General features: G+C 41.0%; 1 protein-coding gene across 4 annotated transcripts in view; it reads left to right on the top strand.

Moving 5' to 3' along the window:
* LOC135704631 (arginine kinase 1) overlaps window positions 1–12,961 on the top strand; it is a 110,975-nt gene extending 98,014 nt beyond the window's left edge. For 2 of the 4 annotated variants that reach the window (XM_065226105.1, XM_065226109.1), the window contains 2 exons: window positions 10,793–10,974; window positions 11,974–12,961. In XM_065226105.1, the coding sequence (XP_065082177.1) occupies window positions 10,793–10,974; window positions 11,974–12,875 (1,084 nt within the window). In that variant the 3' untranslated portion in view covers window positions 12,876–12,961. Of the gene's footprint in view, window positions 1–10,025; window positions 10,187–10,792; window positions 10,975–11,973 lie in introns of those variants that run through there. The other 2 variants (XM_065226108.1, XM_065226106.1) reach the window with 2 other exon arrangements.
* The last annotated feature ends 2,207 nt before the right edge of the window (window positions 12,962–15,168 follow it).

The following is a 15,168-nucleotide window of genomic DNA, read 5'->3' as shown; positions in this document are numbered from 1 at the left end:
GTTGAGCAGGAGCTGAGTGTAATTCAAACTTAAGAAAGAGTCGTGTCGTCGTTTGGTGCAATGGCAAAGACGGCCAGTGGCAGCGCCAAGTCCGGTCCCAAGTGCCGCAAATATTTGCTAGTGTTCTACAGTTCGTTCGGGGCCTACTTTGTCCTGCTGGTGGTGCTCTATCTGAATGGATATTTCACGATCGAAGACGACGTTGCGGCCGGGTAAATTTCTCAAGTGGCGGCGAAGAAATTTTTAGGATCGAGAGAGTGTGTGTGGTTTGGGTGGGTTCGCGAACCGTGAGCGGTGTGGGTGGTGTGCGTGAGAGTGACAGTTCCGTTAGTTGCACCGCACTTTTTGCATGGATTTCGGCGAAGATGTTTGGTTGAAGCACAAATTTGGGAAATTACGTAATTCAATCGGTTATGAAGAGTTTTATTGTGCGCGATAAGCTAATTATATATGGCTCTGATAACCAATGACCGACCAGTATTGGTAGATTGGGACAAGCGCTACTGCTGTGCGCTGTTACACCTGACGCAAAGAGTGCGGTGATAAGATAAGTAGTAGGAACCACACGAGCAAAAATTTTGTCAAAAGTATTGAACAGTTTGATTTCGAGATCCAATATTTCCCCTCATTTTTCCCCTTCTGTTTGATTATCATAGCAGTAGATGGGGCCTGATCCTAGGCATCGTTTGTCAGGAAAGTTGCTATTTGTCTCGGCATAGTCGATAGGATACTTCAAATTTTAATGAGGAGCAGTTCTATATTGTTGGAAAGATTGATGTGAAAATATTGCACTTTAAGTGAAGAAGAAGAAGCTGATTTCAAGGTGTTTCTTCTGAAGTGAGATTAGTAGAAGACAGAAATCATCTAAATCAAAATCGCTGGATATTTTAATGAGAATCTCAAGTGTCCATAATAAGTATTTCTAACGTCTTCTTGAAACTAACTTCAATATATGAATTCGATTGGAATTATTATCGGTATAGCCTAAAAGCTCAGCCCTCATAATTCACTTTGACTGTTTGATTAACATTTACGTTCAGCCGTAGGTGGCTGGTTTGCTTCTGAAAATGAATGCAGAATGCATCGAAAGATGCCTCTCCTTGGCTAAGTATTACCGAAGACATCATATCAAGAAGACTGACAACTTTGCCAGAAACCAAGCGACAGATAGCGTCTGGTTGAAAATCTCTTTAATAAAGACAACCAACTAACCAAGCGACAGATACAGTAGCGCTGCTGCTCTTGAGCGATGGTAAATGCAACGCACACTGAAAACGAAACTAACGCAGAGAGTGAGTCACTTTTACTCATTCGTATGGATACATTTCAGCGCATGAGTAACCTACACTTTTAGAAATTTCTCCATACGAATGAGTAAAAGTGACTCACTGTCCGAGTAAGATTCGTTTTCAGTACTAGTGAAAAATGTGCAAATTCACTAGCCTGTCTTCTGAGGTTGGAATCTTTGCTATCAAATTCATTCGGTGCATTTACCCATTATGATCATATTTATATAATGGATCATTGAAGATGCTGAGGTTTTGACAGCACCGTACTGTGGCTACCACAGTATTTTACATTGGTTCGTCCGTATACAGTAGCGCCAAATCAAAGTTGTGGTGGGTTCAAAACTCAGCCATCTAAAATGATCCATTCGGTCATTATTGACTTTGTCGTACAGTTAGTTCCCTTTGAATTCTCTCCAGATTTTCCTTAGAATGTTCCCTGGAATTCCATCAACTTTTCCTTAGAATTCCCTAGATCAGTGTTGGAAAAATATCAAATAATCTAATCTCACCAAAGAACAAGACCACGCTTGATTTTCTCAGACAAAAATCAACAAGCAAGCAACTGAGATTGATATTGCAAGCTGTGATATCGGACATCGGAGCAACAAAACCTCATCAGATGCAAATCTCACCAAACTGTGGTGAGATTGAGTTTCATGATTTTTGCTTTACACCCGAATGCAACCGAAACTGCCATAACGGGTGGCAGAGCAGTCGCTTCGTGTCTACCATCGGTGTTGAGAAAAAAGAGATAGCATTATTGGCAAATCAAAGTTGGCACTAGTGGAGAATAGAAGAACTATGAAAGTGATGATGGTTTCAAAATTTTCCACGGAGAGGTATACGAGTGCAATCTTAAAATGCTTTTATTTTGCAAATGGAGCATTTTATTTAAATCTGCTTTCTGCTACAGTGGTAGAAAAGCTGAAATCTATGTCTACACATAAAAATCTGAAAAGAAATTATTTTTTCTATAGTATATGTCTTTTGAGTAGTACTTTAGTTTTCTACTAACGTAACATTAACCAGATTTAAATAAAATGCTCAATTTGCAAAATAATAGCATTTTAAGATTGCACTCGTATACCTCACCGTGTAAAATTTGGAAACCATCATCACTCTCATAGTTCTTCTATTCTCCACGAGTGCCAACTTTGATTTGCCAATTGTACTTGGTCTTTCTAAGAAAACGAGGTGCAATGGAATCATTTTGCGTCGATTCAATTCTCAGCTTCAACTTTACACGTTGTGAATAGTTTCGCAATATCAAAGGAGCTTGCAAAATCAATATCAAGCATGATATTGAGAGCGTATGAGAGCGGAAAAATATCTATTTGCTAATGATTATGCCATCACTGCCCTAGATACATCAAATTTTCTTCCTTAGAATCTATCTTTAGTTCTTAGAATTCCCATGAAATTCATCACAGAATTCTAGAACACTCAAGTTCAAGAATCTGAAGAAATTACCTAGTCTCACAATTATGAAAGATTTCTTACCATCAGAATCATGAGCAAATGTCTTAATCTTAGGCACAAATGTTCGACCATCCTCCAGAAAGCCGTTCATTCTCCTTCTTTTGTTTGAAACATCAGATTATGTCAAGCCTTATTTTAAATTGAATCTAGATGATGCTAATGAATGTCATGTTGAGGTTTTGTCTGGTCATAGTGACCGATGTAAAACATGCGATCAGCTTCACGGTTGAGGTCATTTATTGATCAAAACGGAGGTTCATTTTCTGATCTATTAAGCTTTATTTGGTATTTTTGGATATCATTGTCCTATCAATAGAATGTCAAAATGTGACAAATCAGGATGTTGCTGAAGCCTGGCAATATTCAGGGTGGCCACTGAACCAGGATAACCGGGTTATAGGGACGACCCCGGCGTAGTGGTTAACATCCATACCTCGCCAAAGTCACGACCCTAATAAACGGGTACCGTACACTTACGATATCATAGATGATACAACCATACCACATTCAAGTTGAGGTGATATCCCGAATTGGTGGTTAGGCGCTTCTTATGGTTATTGTCTATGTGGGAAGTTCAAATTGCTCCTCGAATAAGTCATGACCTTCTGACCATAATTTAAAAAACAAACAGTTGATTTTTTTTCTAGCTCCATAATCTTATAATCTGGAAAGGTTTTCTAAGATCAGGATCTTAAAATTTGTTCTCAACTGAAGTCTCGGAATCTTGACAATTGTTGTTGATCTTGGAACTTAAAAGTCTGTGCATGGAATCTAAAACTTAACTGAATTATTTCTTTCACACACATCTTAGGACATGTGTGCACATTTCTCATGCATTTCCTTAGGATTATTTCAAAATGCCTTCAGAATTACTTGTATTTAAAGAATTACCCTCAATAATATTATGATTTTTTTTCGGTAATTCCTAGAAATTGCCTTCATAAAAGTCTTAATTTTGTGCAAAACACTTCAGGAATTTTCTCCAGAAAACACTTGAAATTTACTCTACATTTATCTTTGTATTCTGAAAAATTCTCGCAATAAAATCGCTTGGAATATTCCTGGAAGTATCGTGGTATGCAATTTAGAATTTATAAAAGCGTTATTCCAAAATTTGAATTTCACCTCAGAACTCAGAATTTCCTTCAAATACTTCTCCAAACGCTCTTGGAACACCACTCAGAGTTTCATTGGAAAATGCTCCACATTTCCAGCCGAATCCTTCCAAACTTTTTGATATTTCTTTAAATTATTATAAATTATAAATACAAATTCTGTAAGGAATTCTCTTCAAACTAGCTAGAAATCCTGCAAAGATTTTTGTTAGTTGTATTCTTCTTCAGAATCTCCTGTTCCACTACTCAGAGTTTCTTTGGAAATATGCTCCAAATTCCCTGCCAAATCCTCCCAAACTTCTTGATATTTCTTCAAAAATCTTATAAATTATTTTAGGAACTTTCTTCAAACTAGAAAATTTCTGCTAAGATTTGTTTTGGCTATATTATTTGTTTCCCTTTGTTATTGAGAGTTTTAGCAACCGGTGGAAACTGACGATTTTGAATTTGCTCATTACTTGACTAGCCTATTGGTCCCAAGCAAATCGATTAACGTGCCCCATTCTAGTCAGAATTCTAGTACTACACCATGTTTGTTTTGATTCGCTATGAAAGTTTGACAGATGTATGTCGAGTATTTTCCTATGTCTCGAGGGGTGAATCGATTAGCTTGGGACCGAAGATAGTACCAGAGCTGAGCCAAAAAGTTGAGCACGTTTCTTCGGGACCTATCAGTCTTAGAGTTACCTCTATGGTTTTAGCCAGTTGGCTAATCCATCTCATCTATATTCTTATTCACAATCTCCTGGAACACTACTCAAAGTTTCTTTGAAAATATGCTTCCAGACAATATTTCTTCGAAAATCTTATCAATTCTTTTAGGAATTCTCTTGAAACTAGCTAAAAAATATGTAGAGTTTGTTAGCTATATTTAGAATTATATTCCTTTGGAATTATTATCCATAGTTCAATGCAGCTCTCCTCAGAATGTCGGATTGATTAATCGATCGATCAACATTTAAGAGATTGTCAGTTGTAGGTGATCATTAGGCGAAGTTTCAGGATTGTAGTTTGTCTGCCTGCCTCATGGTTAATTCACTTTGAATCCCTTTACGAATTCCCTTGGAATGCATCCATCAATCATAATCCCGATAATAGTATCTTAAGAACTACCTTAGAGTTAACCTTCCTTACAATTTTCTTGAAACACCAAAATTACCACAAAATTCTATTCAAATTCCACTGAAATTCTCGCCCAGATCAATCATCCCTAAAATTCCTCTACAATTCTATTCAAAACTCATTTGGCATTCTCATCTCTAGTTAATGCTTCGGAATTTCAGAATCCTAAAATGTTGTCAAAAATCACGCCACGAAATATCGAAGAATGTGAAAAACTGGCCTAACCTCAACTTTTTCAGAAGTCTACTATCTTGAAAAACCTGAAAATACGTGGAAACCCGGGAATCCTAAGGGAATTAAATTTTTCCAAGAAAAACTTAGAACTCTAGGGGAATTTTCAAATTCTCGTATCAAGCATCAAGCATCAAGCAATTCTTAAAAATTAGAATATAATATATTAAAGTACGCAAAAGAACCTTCTTACGAATTTCAAAATGTTTTAAAATACAATTTTATCTTCCCCGTGAATAACTTTTATATTTTTTTTGGACATCATTATTTTGGAGTGGATTTATCTTCAGTATCAATATAAATTCTGAAACTTCAATCCTAAAAAACAGATTCTGAATCATGAATAATTTCTACAGATTTTAAACTTAGGTAAATGTTTGAAACCCCTGGACCTAATCAAATCAAACTTGAAGACGTCGGACCAGATTTAAAAAAAATAAAAATAAGAGCCTTGTAAAAGTTTCTCAGCCCGTGGATTTTATTATGGGACACATGGGATCCCTTTCACAGACATCAAAATAGAGTACCGTAATTCGGGGGCAAATTGATCACCGGAGTGAAATTGATCAGTATGCGTTGCACTTTTAATTGCCACGTAGGGGAAATGGATGTAATGTCGGCCTAAATGCCCCTAATTTGGGCCCATTCCGAAATTCAGCAATCGACTAAATTTTCAATAGCAATCAAAAATATCCATTAGTACAGTCCCAATAAGGCGTTCATCCAGATAAAATTAATAAATAGCAGTTTTTTAGCGATGGGCCCAATCTTAGATCCATAGGCCAACATTAGAGCCATTTCTCTTATAACATTTTCGGTGATAAATATCAAGAGAAATCTTAGAAGTATATCATCATGAGACTCCAATGATTGCCTTGATGTGTTTTTCATAACAAATTGGAATTTTATAGAGCTGACGTAAAGTAGCATACAATATCAACATCCAGACAAACGATCATAGGACAGCAACGATTGATGTCATTACCATTTAAGTAGCATTTTTTACTAAACTAAGTGTCAATGAATCCGAATTATTTAATAAATTACGGTAGAATGTTTCAAATATCAAGAAATCCAGGGTTTTTCGCAAAATAACCAGTCATTTTTAATGAAATTGCCTACATTTAGGCGCATTTGAGATATCTTTTTTTGGCGTTTCAGCTGAAAATCCTTTTCACGCAAGGGTTTTAGCATCTGAATCGGATTCAGGGAACCCTCATTTAATAAGAACAATTACTAGAAATGCACTGGGAAGCCATTTGAGGGGTTGATCAATTGCACCCCATATCGATATTTTCAAATTTAGGATTTCAAAAATTTCCTTAAAATTAACAAAACATCGAATATTACGAGAAATCATGCAAGACGATGGAGCCCTCATAGCTACTGATTTAAATACCGAGTAAGATCCTAAGAGTTATCCCATCACGTTCGTCTAAAACTACGTGTTGTAGATATCGGAGAGAGTGAATCAAACTTTAATCGATCGGATTTGATGGAGCTATTATACAAAGGCGAGCAACTGAAGTCAATCTGATATACTGATGATTCCGAATTTGACCTGCTGAAACTAGAGAATTTAAAAGTAAATTTAGGTCCACCGAAAACGCAACTTTCTCAAGCATTGTAGCATCAGATTCACAAAGTAGTCCAGCTTTAAGATCCTGAACCAGAATTGTCCACTTAACCAAGGAGAGGAAGCATTGTAGCGAAGACAACATATCAAGAAGATTGGCAACCTTCCGTCTGCTGGAGTGAAGGTAGCACCATCTCATTGACAAATTGAGCAAATCAAGCTTAACTATTCAAATCGTCGACGTATCTGCTTTTGTAAACAATCACTTCAATCGATGAGTTGTCATAACTGCTAACTCACCCACGCAAACAAACACCACCATCAGGTAGGGGAATCTTTCCCCTACTAGCTGGTGTTGTTAGTTTATGCGATTGAGCTAGCAGTTGCCACACATCGTCGTTTGAAATGATTGTTTACAAAAGCAGGTACGTCGATTTGAATAGCTACGCTTGAAATACTCAATCCTCTCGTTTAAGAATGGATTAAAATTTCTTTCGGCGGAGCTATTTCCTTTAAGCAGTAGCGTACCGTAACCTCACTTTTTAGCTGTGCACCAACTTTCAAAACCAGATTTGATGCCACATTCATACTCGAATCGGTTGAAAAATACACTTAATCTTCTAGTTTACTTGATTTCTATCCATTGCAAGCAATATTTTGATAATTGTTTATGTTTTGAGAGTTGGTGCACAGGAAAATTGAGGTTAAGGAAACGCCACTGCCTTTAAGCCATCGATCTTCTGTCCTAGTTATGGTAAAACGTTTCCAATTTCATCAAAGTAAAATAGTTTTGTTGTCAAAATCCAAATTCCTTTAGGAAGTTGCCTACATTCAGGTGCTTCCTTGCATTACAAGAAATCTGGATTTTTTTTAGGAAGTCCTACGCCTTCCATAGGCATTGTCGTATCAACATTAAGTACGAGAGTAGGATTAGCAATTTTCATCTAGTTTCACTACCTTAATTGCTTACCCTTGAAAGATACACTTATTTCGTCTTCAATTGGCTGATTTCTGCTCACAACACTCTTTTTGACGTTCTCCTATTCACCACCAGAGGCTGAATCGATCGTTTAGTTCCCATTAAAAAGACTTATTCAAATCACTGATTGAAGCCGCTAGTGTATTCTACGCCATCAACCTCTACCGGCGACTAGTTGCAAGCGTGACGCTAGCTACCCGAGCTCGCCACCAGATGGCACCACGGGAGAATACAACGCCAGCAGCGGTCATGCGCCGTCCTGGCGGTTCCGGCTTCTGCCGGCAATAAACGTACACACAACACCCAAAAAGGATACCTACACAACAAGCCCGTTTCTTCTCCCAACGCTGCCGCGTCATTGTCCTGTTGTTATTGTCCTTCCCCCGTATGTTTGCACGCTCGCTGTTTGGTCGAGTTCTTTTCCCCTCTACCAAAATTGGATTTCATCAAACACGGGGTGGTGGTGGTGAAACGATCCTATGGGGACGAACTTATCGAGTTCTCACCTATCGCTGAACGCAACAGCTCGAGTCACGCTTGGCTGGGTTCCGGCACTCGGTCGAGTTTCAATTAGGACCGAACTCCCTCTGCCATTAATCGAATTAAAGACAAATAGTTGATCCGTGAACGTTATCTCGTGTGAATTTCCCCTTGGCCAATTCGATCCGTGTCCCAGCTGTCTATGACCGCCAAAGGGCAAAGGTTACTGCCATCGACCACCGACACTTCACTGGGCTGGCTCGTCGTTCGGCGGGAGTCGGATGGAACATTTTCCTTCTTCAGATTGCAGCAGTTGGTAGCGCGGGCTTGTCCATACTCTTTAGGGTGCGACCACCACTACCAATGCAACTCGGCAACAGTCCCGTCGTCAGAGGGGTGCGAAATTTCCAACGCTCCCGGAGAACTCCGGGGGCTGATGCGATGATGGGAGAGTGCAAACGATCCTGCCACACAGGAGTAAAGGAGATAGAGAGCGCACAGTTCGTGTCGTGCATCTCGGAGAGAGACGAGATAACGCTCGTCGAACCCTCTTTTAATATCCGGCTGTGGCTGTATGGGAAAAACTACCCCCTTGCAGCAGCAGCAGACGCGAGGGTAGTCGGCATTCGTTGTAGCTGATAGAGCCAGAGCCAGCAGAGGCCGGTTTGCGTCGAGAGTGAACGCAGCGCAAGTAGTGTTCGCGTAGAATAGCTGATACAGATAGGCGCGCCCTAGCCCTAGCAAGAAGACAGAAGCCGCCCAACGAAGGACCAGTTTTCCACTAATCTCTAATCACTGCCCCGCCACCAAAGGAACCAGTAGTATCCGCGGAACCCGGAATTGAACTTGAAACGTGCGAAAATCACGGCTTCCGGCAGAATGCTTTAACCAGAAGAAGCGATCTGTTCTTGGAGCGAAAAAAAAAACGAAAAAGGGTGTGGAAGTTGCAATTTTCATCCAACGACCCGTAGCCCACCGTGAAACAAGACGACGAAGGGTGGATGCCAAGTGCAGAATTCGAGGCCAAATAGTTTAAGCCAAAGAAAAATTGCGTGTGTGATATCTTTTCGTTTTTGGTTGGAACGACAGGAAGAAGAAGAAGAAGTTGATATACATATTTATATGAATCCCAATAATTGATTGGAACCAGCCCATCGAAGAACAAGAAGAAGGTCGTCAACAAAGCCGCAACGAAGACGAACGGGCGAAGTGCGTGTGATTTGAACCTCTCACTTTGGATTATATTCGGAAAAAGGAGGGTGTGTGATATTATACACCGTTTTGTGTGAAGAGTTGCCAACTGTTTGATATCGAACGCAAAAATTGACGCGCGCCGCACCACGGATTGCTGCGATCGAATCGAATATCACCAATTAAATGCGAATACTCGTCGCCTACTGAGGGCGAAGTAACACTTTTTGTTCTCCCAAATACTCATTCGAAATATACATCCTCGTCTGTTGTTTTACACTGACGATTAGAACCTAGTGCTTTGCTAACGGAATTAATCGCACAAAAAGCCGAAACAGTGAACCAGTTTTTACGATACATTTAAGCCCCCCGCTCATTGGGATCGATTGCGGTAAACGGAAATTTCTATAAACTAAGGTTTTTTCCCAAAAAGAGGAGAAACGCCTACACACAAACGCAACATAAGCTTAAAAAGGAAAGCAAGCCAAAGGATAAGACAGTAGTGCTAAATATTTTTTTTCTGAAACACACAAATTAGATCAGTCAAGAACTAAAAAAAAAACAAAGCAGAACAGAAAATGGGTGGTTGTGCGTCGAAAGATAAGAAGGAAAAGGTGGTGGAAAATGAAACAGCTGCCGCCAGTGGAACCGGCGCCGACGGTGGCGACGCTGCAAACAATGGCGGTGAAGGGTGTGTATCAAACTCGATGGTATTTTTGTCGAGGTAAGTGCGGCATAATGGTTCGAATTAAAACAACAACTGCCCCCCCCCCACTTAGAAGCAGCAGAGGCGATTGAATTGAATTGATTTCGCACTGGCTAATCTTCGGGTGCGCGCTCCCCGACGCTTTTCTATTTTCCAGGCAAAATATTATAGTGCTGGTTGTGGAAAAGTTGGGTGGATCGGGGGTGGGTACTGTTGTGTGTCGGAGCGAGAAGCAAGATGCCCTTTTTTGGGTGGGACGACACCTCAACCCAATTGGATTAATGAACTCTGTTCGTTCGGGTTGCTGCGATTAAATTTGATTCCCGCACGAAACCGAACCACGACGGGGAGTTGTTACTGCATTTTGCTTCCTCTTCTTTTCTTTTTTTTGTTCTAGAATGTAAAATTATGCCGCACATTGGTTACCTTTCAGGCCTGACGAGTCCAAAACCGAAATCCGTTGTTCAAAATTACAACCTTCCATTGCTTCCACGTTTTTTACAGTAAAGAAAAAAAATCAGTAGAATCTACCTTTAATCACACATGTCAAGCCATACGAGCGAGAGAAAGCATATTCTAATCATCATATTTTCCCTTCTTTGGCAACCCTCTTTCTACTTGCAGAAACAAATCAGACACCATGGTTGACGCTGCCGTTATGGAAAAGATGGAAGCTGGCTTCGCCAAGCTGGCCGCTTCCGACTCCAAGTCTCTGCTGAAGAAGTATCTGACCAAGGAAGTCTTCGACGCTCTGAAGAACAAGAAGACCTCCTTCGGCTCCACCCTGCTGGACTGTGTCCAATCTGGTACGTATTGGTGCGGGTGTTGACCAGAAGACAGCTTTCGATTACGGGTGATAATGAAATTCGAGTTAATTCGTTGCTTTGAAACCAATTCTGTCAAATGCAATCCTGGTGGCATCAGGAAGCTTCATCGGAAATTTCAAACAAAACGCGCCAGTATCCTCACCGCGGTCGTCTCTGAAAGGAAACCTGTACTTCCGAAAACTAGCACAAGCAGACTAGCAAGGAAATAGATTTTTTTAAGGATACAATTCCCAATTAGTTCTAAAAATAGTTTCAAGGGTATTCCGAGAATAATACCAACGGAGAAAAAATTAAGGATTTTTCTGAATTTTCTGAAGAATTCAGAGGAGATAACTCTGAGCAGAAATCCAGACATTTCAGCGGTGAAAAACACCGAATTTCTAAGGAAATATGAAGAGAGTTTCATGTAGAACTAGCTGAGTGTGCCCGGCCTTACTCGGGATTCAATATTAGCTTGAGTTTATGCGCCGATTAAAAAAAGCATGCTATATTGTACGTAGCCCCTCCTCTTATCTAAGGGGCTACCCCCTATGACCATCTCCTTATACATGCAAAATTTGGTTCCAGTTGCTTGATTAGTTTTCGAGTTTTGCAGAAATTTCAGTTTCATTTGTATGGGAGCCCCCCTTACAGAGGGGGTCTCGAACCATCATAAGTACCTTTCCCTGCCCAAAAAACCCCTGCATACAAATTTTCACGCCGATCGGTTCAGTAGTTTCCGAGTCTATAAGGGTCAGACAGACAGACAGAAATTCATTTTATATAGGGTAAATGACTTCCAAATACCAATTCGGATAAAAAATTAAGGAGAATTCCGAACAAATTTTCTGAAGAATTCAGAGCAGAAATCCTAGACATTTCAGCGCTGCACCGAATTTCTAAGGAGATATCAAGCGAGTTTTATGTAGAATTAAGCCAGTTGCCATACCGCTCTAACCATATCATGTCACACCTCTTCCATCCGCGTGTCTCCTGCAGGTTTCGAGAACCCAGACTCCGGAGTCGGCATCTACGCACCCGATGCTGAGTCCTACTCCCTGTTCGCCGATTTGTTCGACCCCATCATCGAGGACTACCACAAGGGCTTCAAGAAGACCGACAAGCACCCGGCCTCCAACTTTGGCGATGTCAACTCGTTCGCCAACGTCGACCCGACCGGCGAGTTCGTCGTGTCGACCCGCGTCCGTTGCGGTCGCTCGATGGAGGGCTATCCATTCAACCCATGCCTGACCGAGGCCCAGTACAAGGAGATGGAAACCAAGGTTTCCACCACCCTGTCCGGACTGGAAGGTGAACTGAAGGGCAAGTTCTACCCATTGACCGGTATGGACAAGGCCGTCCAGCAGCAGCTGATCGACGATCACTTCCTGTTCAAGGAGGGTGACCGTTTCCTGCAGGCCGCCAACGCTTGCCGTTTCTGGCCATCTGGACGTGGTATCTACCACAATGACAACAAGACCTTCCTGGTCTGGTGCAACGAGGAGGATCACCTCCGCATCATCTCCATGCAGATGGGTGGCGATCTGGGCCAGGTCTACCGCCGTCTGGTCTCCGCTGTCAACGAAATCGAGAAGCGTGTGCCATTCTCGCACCACGAACGTCTCGGTTTCCTGACCTTCTGCCCAACCAACTTGGGAACCACCATCCGTGCTTCGGTCCACATCAAGGTCCCGAAGCTGGCTAAGGACATGGCCAAGCTGGAATCCATTGCCGACAAATACAACCTGCAGGTCCGTGGAACCCACGGTGAGCACTCCGAGGCTGAGGGCGGTATCTATGACATCTCCAACAAGCGCCGCATGGGTCTGACTGAATTCGAGGCCGTCAAGGAGATGTACGATGGCATTTCTGAACTCATCAAGATTGAAAAGTCGCTGTAAATCAAAACTCCCCTACTAATCCAACACTAACACAAGCAAAAAATCCAATTGAAAAGTAAAACGTTAAATAAAAGCCAAAAAAAAAACATTAAAACAAAACTCGTTAAAATTTTGATTATTTTTGAAATGTACACCTTTCACCACTACTAAACAAAAATACAGATTCAAACACATTCACTTCTTGTAACCCCCCACCCGGGCCTCAGTCAGAACGGATGATCCTCTTGGTCCATCCCCTACCCCGACCTTCTCTCTAAGGAAGAAACGTGTAGATCATTGTTTCGGTTCAGCTGAGCTGCCTGGCAGACAATTAAAGCATCCTCTTCCATCGCCCGCCACCGCCCGAACGGACCAGAGTGATCCCGATCTAAAGCGTCTCCTTCGGTTTGCGTTCGCGCCCTTGCAAAGCAAACCGACCGAGAACGCCGTCCACTACCACAAGCACACGTGTTTGTATGTTTACTGTAAGCCTTTTTGTCTCTTCGTAAATAACTTTTATCATGAGTTTGACCAGCTGTGAGTTATACATTTGTAAGTTGTGCATTATTTTCATAAAATAGTCACTAACCAACGGAATATAGAGGAAAAACCAAAAAGATTCAAAACCGAAACAGAAAGGCATTAGTAGCAGAGAGCTGATGATGATAGATCGATTCAAGAAAGTTGTGTAGATGCAAGATCGGCAATTAGGTATGTGTGTTGCTTGTCAACTCAGTATTTTTGCAGTCGTGTCGTACCACCAGGTTGTGACGGTTCTCCTCACAGTGGGGAAAAGGATCCCAAGACCTCCACCGCCATCACCACACACACACACACACACAGTTGAGACCTGGTGCCCCCACACGTGTTCTAGATGAATGAAAAGCAAATAAAGACGCCTGAAATTTCAAATTTACTCATTATTTTAAAAAAATAAAAAAGGATTAAAAACATACCAAAGAGAGTGGAGTTTTCATTTGGTTGGGTAAAGAGCTAGGAACGAAAACCCCTGTACTGTTACTGTTTGGTAGGATTTTACTGTGCTTTCAAATTGTTCTGTCGAATAGTTTCTTCTGCTTCTTCTTCTTCTTCTTGATTCCTTTATTTTAATGTCGGTCTCTGCTCCGCAATCGAGTGCCAATCACCGACGGACATCGTAACACAAAAAAGTGTTTTTTTTTTTGTCTTTATTATAGAAACTTTCAGCCTTAGGCTGGTTCGTCTCTTTATTTAACAGAAGAGGCATCGAAGGAGACCCCCTTGGCAAAGCATATTACCACAAACGAAGTGACAGACGACTAACTGGCGAAGAAATCCATTTAAATAATGTGGTTCACTGTAATAGAATTTTCTTGGAAGCTTGTGCCATCATCCACCAGATGGGTTAGTTTTTTTGTTTTGATTTGAACAAAGTTGATTTTGTGTACAATGATTCTTTGACAGTGTGCAAAGAGTGCGTATCATTTTGTCATTTTTTTTATGCATTTCAGTTTTGAATAGAGTGAAAGAGATAGAACCAAAACATTCTAATACATTTGGTGAAAATGCTAGTACAATCCAGTAGTAGTGTTGCCATGTGGTACAATCCAGTAGTAGTGGTGCTGCCATGTGGTACACTGAAAAATTGAAATAGCAGGTTAGTCACCAAAGTTTTCGAGCCGCTCCGTCTGTCACTTCGTTTGTGATATTACGTAGTTTTCATAACAATTATTTTATAAAGTTCCATGGATTGAAATGTCCGGTTTAGTTGCGTTGTTCATCATCAAGTCAGTTAAGTTGTTAATCAAGAAACCTTAATCGTAGTCCTGTAGTGGCGCACTTTGTTGTTTAGAAGTTCCCGTGGTTGATGTCAGCTAAATTCGTTCGTACAGTTTTGTGTCTTTAAGGAAACAGAGCAAAGCTGTTTCTGTTGAAGGGTCGTTAGCAAGAATATCTCTTATACCAGTTTCTAGTCCGTATATTCTTCTCGAATCTTGATACTGAGGGCAAACAGGCTGCCGAATCCCACAAAAATCGCATAGGTAGGCTTTGATCGTATCGTCCCGACTGGAAGTGACTAATTCGTGTGTGGCCGGTTCGCAACCTAGATAGTATTCGTTGATCTTTTCTAATGATTTGGTCATTCCATTTGGTAGTCTCACCTTTGACCTTACGAAGAAAAAGGTCTCTCTCTTGTTGCCATGCTACCTAAGGCCGCAAGCTTATCTGCACTTTCATTGCCCGGGATGCCGCAGCCCGCATAAGCGCGAACCATAAATTGACCTTATCGATAATGGTTATAAATTGTTTATAATCCCTGCTAAACTTCAACTGA

Source organism: Ochlerotatus camptorhynchus, unplaced genomic scaffold (genome assembly GCF_037179485.1).
Source record: "Ochlerotatus camptorhynchus isolate MF236.1 unplaced genomic scaffold, CSIRO-AGI_Acam_v1.1 ptg000244l, whole genome shotgun sequence".
In the NCBI taxonomy this organism is placed as follows: domain Eukaryota; kingdom Metazoa; phylum Arthropoda; class Insecta; order Diptera; family Culicidae; genus Ochlerotatus; species Ochlerotatus camptorhynchus.
The sequence above is the reverse complement of the archived record's forward strand: the minus strand, read 5'-3'. Positions and strand labels throughout refer to the sequence as shown.